Source organism: Rhincodon typus, unplaced genomic scaffold (genome assembly GCF_021869965.1).
Source record: "Rhincodon typus isolate 14 unplaced genomic scaffold, sRhiTyp1.1 hic_rhity00005749, whole genome shotgun sequence".
Classification (NCBI taxonomy): Eukaryota; Metazoa; Chordata; class Chondrichthyes; order Orectolobiformes; family Rhincodontidae; genus Rhincodon; species Rhincodon typus.
Window position 1 is genome coordinate 5,308 of NW_025971387.1, and position 4,905 is coordinate 10,212.

The 4,905-nt window shown below is 44.0% G+C and overlaps 1 protein-coding gene across 1 annotated transcript in view; it reads right to left on the reverse strand.

The window, feature by feature from the left end:
• The window catches only part of LOC125482092 (dedicator of cytokinesis protein 9-like), a gene marked incomplete at both ends in the record, with an annotated part of 5,975 nt that extends 1,404 nt beyond the window's left edge, over window positions 1-4,571 (reverse strand). The window contains 3 exons of the mRNA XM_048594079.1: window positions 895-1,013; window positions 2,882-2,981; window positions 4,455-4,571. Of these exons, the coding sequence (XP_048450036.1) occupies window positions 895-1,013; window positions 2,882-2,981; window positions 4,455-4,571 (336 nt within the window). The remainder of the gene's footprint in view (window positions 1-894; window positions 1,014-2,881; window positions 2,982-4,454) is intronic.
• Between the last annotated feature and the right edge of the window lie 334 nt (window positions 4,572-4,905).

The window sequence follows — 4,905 nt, forward strand, 5'->3', positions numbered from 1 at the left end:
ACTATCAGTAAAACTCATCCCCTTTCTCCCTTTGTCCATGAGACTTCAATGCCTTTTTATAGTAGTTCTGAACAGTCAGCCCGGAGAGGAGACGTTTGTCAGCTTAACTTCAACAGATTTGAACTCAGACCCTGCAAATGACTGTCAATGGTTGCAGTTCAGAGGATGCTATTTGGCTTCTTGTTTCTGTCTCAATTCCCACCCCCTTGTCAATAACAAGTTTCAATGGCTCCCAAACCCCAGGGAAATTAGTTCAAGATCCTCGCACCATTTTTCTTCAAATTGGTCTGTAGTTCTTGCCCCCATTTAGAGTCACAGAGGTTTACAGCATGGAAACAGGCCCTTCGGCCCAACTTATCCATGCCACCCAGTTTTTACAATTAAACTAGTGCTATTTGCCTGTGCTTGGTCCATACACCTCCATATCGACCCCATCCATGTACCTGTCCAAATGTTTTTTAAATGACAAAATTGTACTCACCTCCACCACTACCTTTGGCAGGCTGATCCAGACACTCATCACCCTCTGTGCGAAAACTTGCTTCTCTGGACCCTTTTCTATATCTCCCCTCTCACCTTAAACCTATGCCCTCCCCTACCATGGGGAAAAGCTGTTGATGATCTACCTTATCTATGCCTCTCATGATTTTACAGACCTCCATAAGGTCTGTTGAGCGCAGTCAAACATCAAAGATGATACACAAGAAGAACATAGTAGCTCCACACACACCCTGGTCTTGCCATGGATTTTTCTGTTGTGATTTACAGGGCTGGGGAAATCTGGCCGTGGACGGATTGAAACAGACCCTGACTCTAACATTGCGATATCAGAATTGGACGCAAGAAACCAAACATTGCAGATGTTAAAAGTTCAAAAAGTCTTTTTTTTTTTACATAGTCGATGGAATTCCGTCTTTCGTCAGCCCTCTCGGGTGTACACGCATTCAAGTCAATGGTCAAGGAGCCTCTGGAATCATCACGCCTCAGGCTTTGAAAGCAAGATGCACCATAACCTGTGGATACACAAAGAATGGGTTAGCCACTGCACTGTCTCTACCAAGCCTTCAAAGTAAAGGAACTTAATGCCATGTGTCAAATTTGCGTGTCAAATGTGTCAAATTTCCAGCTGATAGCAGTCTTAAGAGGGCAATGGAATAATTGGAGGCACATGACAAAGTGTCGAATAAGTTAAAAATAGTGTGGAAGAAAAAGTACACGGGCAGCCAGAACAATTGCGAGTGAAATTTAAGGTAGACCAGTGGCAAAAAGTGAAAATATAAAGTGACACATATTCCATGTACTATACTGAAATCATTACAGGTGCAGCTAAAACAAGCTTGGTTTATTCAATTCACAATATACCCAGAGCAGCAACTAACAGGAATGTTGAACTTGTGTCGCAATTACACCACTCACAAACTGGAGGAGCAACACCTCATATTCCGCCTCGGGAGCCTACAGCCCAATGGCCCAAACATGGAACTCACCAGTTTTAAAATCTCCCCACCCCTGGCCTCATCCCATGTCCAAGCCTTTGTCTCATCCCTGCCTCCTTAACCTGACACAATCTGTCCATCTTCTCTCCCACCTATCCGGCCCTCCCATCCCACTGACCAATCTCCACCACTCCCTACCTGCACTCCCCACTGACCAATCTCCACCACTCCCTACCTGCACTCACCTATCACCATCCCACCTATCTTCCCCAGCTCAGCCCTCCTCTCTCTATTTATTTCCCAGCTCCCTTCCCCTTCCACGTTTCTGAAGAAGGGCCCTGGCTCGAAACGTCAACTTTCCTGCTCCTCTGATGCTGCCTGACCTGCCGTGTTCCTCCAGCATCTGCAGTTCTTGCTATCTCTATAGAACCATTGAGTCACCTCACCAAACCAGGAGAGCAGATGTCACAGTGAAATTGGACAGTTCTCTGAGGCGGCACTGAGGCACAACAGTCATATTCATAATGACAAATTCCAAGGTGCTTCTAAAAACTGTTATCCATCATAACTTGATGCTGAGGAGATCAGGAGGCATCAGGGAAGGAAACTAAAAACCTGGTCAAAACATGTTTTTGTAAGAAGCATTTTAAACTTGGAAATAGGGGCAGAGAAACAATGAGGTTTGAAAGGGAATTCCAGAGCTTAGGGACCTTGAAAGCTGAAAACAAGGCATCCAATGTTGGCATGATTAATGTTGTGAATGTGCAAGATTGTTAGAATCAGAGGGGGACAGACATTTTGGAGTTTGTGGGGCTGCAGGAAATTGAATTCCGTTAGTAATTGGTTTGGTGAAGTCTTTTTCCTTCTCAAACAGAAAGGTGTTCGTTCAAGTCCCACTACTGAGAGACAAGCACAGAACTAAGGGTGTTCTACGGGAGTTCCTCATTATTGAAGGTGCTGTTTTTCCAATGAAATTTTCAACCAAAGCCCCATTTGTCTTCTCAGATGAATTTAAGAGTTTTCAAGAACCTACTTCCAAGGAGAGTTCTTTGCAGTGCCCCAGCCAATATCTATCCCTCAACCAACAACGCGCAAACAGCTGATTTGGCCACCTTTCCTGGTCTTTGTGGCAGCTTTGTGACAAATAGGCTGCTGTTTTCTCTGCAGTGCAACATTTCAAAAGGTGGTTCTAACACGTTTTGGGACTGCCTGGAGTTGGGAATTGGCAATATATAAATAAATACCTTTTCTCCACTATTTTACTTAGTGCACATACTTGGCGCACATGAGGAGTTGCAGTTTGTAAGGCTTTGTGATTTTGAATGATATAATCCATTCTTCAACACGACCTAACACCTAATAAAAAAATTACCGAAAGAGAAACTGTAATATTTTTGCTTCCTTGAAAGGGGTTAAATTGGTCAATAAAATATGCGTGGATTTACCTGAAAAGGCCAACTCCTTGTCAATAAAGCTGCCCGACTTGTGTGGAGTTGCAGCGCCACTTACTGGTGAGAAATTAAAGGCCAGGTCATCTCGAACATTCTGTATTTTAAGAGAAAAGCAAGATATTATTTATCACGGATGCTCAGAAAGGCTGCGAATTTACAAATTTTGTACAAATAATTTACAACGTTGGAGGTATAAAGAACAGGAGGCCATACAGTCCACTGTGAACACGGAAGTGCTGTCCAATTAGATAGTTCCACACCCCCACTCCTGCCCTAACTTTCTCCTTTACAATTAGGTATATAATTACTATTCGACATACCTTCCAAGGCCCTTTCATGCGGAACATTCCAGAACCACTAAGTGTATAAAAGAAATTCTCGCATCCCCTTCTTTATCAACTGTCCCAAACCTGCATCCTTTGATTAGTGATCATCCTGACAGCTGAAATTAGCTTAAATTGGGTGATAGCATTTTGGAATGCCTTGGGGCATGGTCATTATCAGCAAGACTGGTATCTATTGACCATTCCTATGTGGCTCAAGAAGGTGGTGGTCCAACTGCCTTTTTGACCTGAAGTAATCTGCTGGGGATCACAAATCAACACTACTCCTTCAAATGAAAATGTGGAGAGTGACAGAATGTAACATGGATCTACAGATGACCCTGGCATAGCCAATGGTGAGAAATGCCAGCTGGCTGCTTTATTCCAATAGGCAGCTCGGTGACACATAACATGTTGGAACAGGAGCTGGCCATTCAGCCCCTCAATCCCACTCTGCCATCCAATTACGCAAGGGCTGACCTAAATCGCAACTAAAAACAGGAAGTGCTGGAGAAACTCAGCAGATCTGGCAGCGTCTGCAGTGAGAGAAACAGAGCTAATACTTTGAGTCAGGTATGAGTCTTTTTCAGTTTTAAAAAAATTGAAGAAAAGTCATACTGCACAGATGCTGCCAGGCTTGCTGAGTTTCTCCAGCATTTTCTGGTTTTGTATCAGACTTCCAGCATCTGCAGTATTTTGCTTTTATCTGACCTACAGCTTAGCTTTGTGGACTGACACATACACAAAAACAATAGAATCCCTACAGCATGGAAGCAGGCCATTTGGCCCATCAAGTCCACACTGACTCTCTGAACTGCATACTGGCCCAAACCCACCCACCTACCCTATCCCTGTAACCATGCATTGCCCATGGCTAATCCACATAACCTGCACATTCCTAGACACAATAGGCAATTTAGCATGGCCAATCCACCTAACCTGCACATCTTTGGATTGTGGGAGGAAACCGGAGCACCTGGAGGAAACCCATGCAGACACGGGAGGAATGTGCAAACTCCAGACAGACAGTCACCCGTGGGTGGAATTGAACCCGGGTCCCTGGTGCAGTGAGGCATCAGTGATAACCACTGAGCCACCAAGAGAATGATAACTTATAGTTACAGATAGCATACTTCCTTCCATAGGAACCACAAGAGCACATCATGGTAGAATGGCAGGCCATGGTACAATGTAGGGGTCAGAAGGTCACTATGCCTCAAGACAATGCAGAGCTGGATACTCACAATGCCCGAGAAGTTCATGCTGAAAGTGGAGAGATCCCTTTGAATCAGCCGCTGGATATTTTCAAACAACAGCTTCAGCAGTGGCAGGTATAGTAGGCTTATCCTTGCTTGCATGTTCTGAAAGGAAAAGATGGTGATGTATTGACTTTAAAAATCTCCCAAATTCAGATGCTGGAAGAGGAGAAAAGAACTTGCTCCTAGAGATGTTGCAAAATTCCAAAATGCTTCACAGCCAACAAAAATCTTTAAGAAACATGACTGTCAAATCCTGAATAGCAATATCCCACAATTGGTGGTGTGCGAATGACTGGATAATCTACCTTATAAATGTTGGCTGAGGGGTAAATATCAAGCAGGACACTCGGAGAATTCTATAAATAATATCATGAGATCTTTTATGTCTGAAGAGGGACACAGTTCCTCAGTTAGGTCCGAGAATGCTGCACTAGAA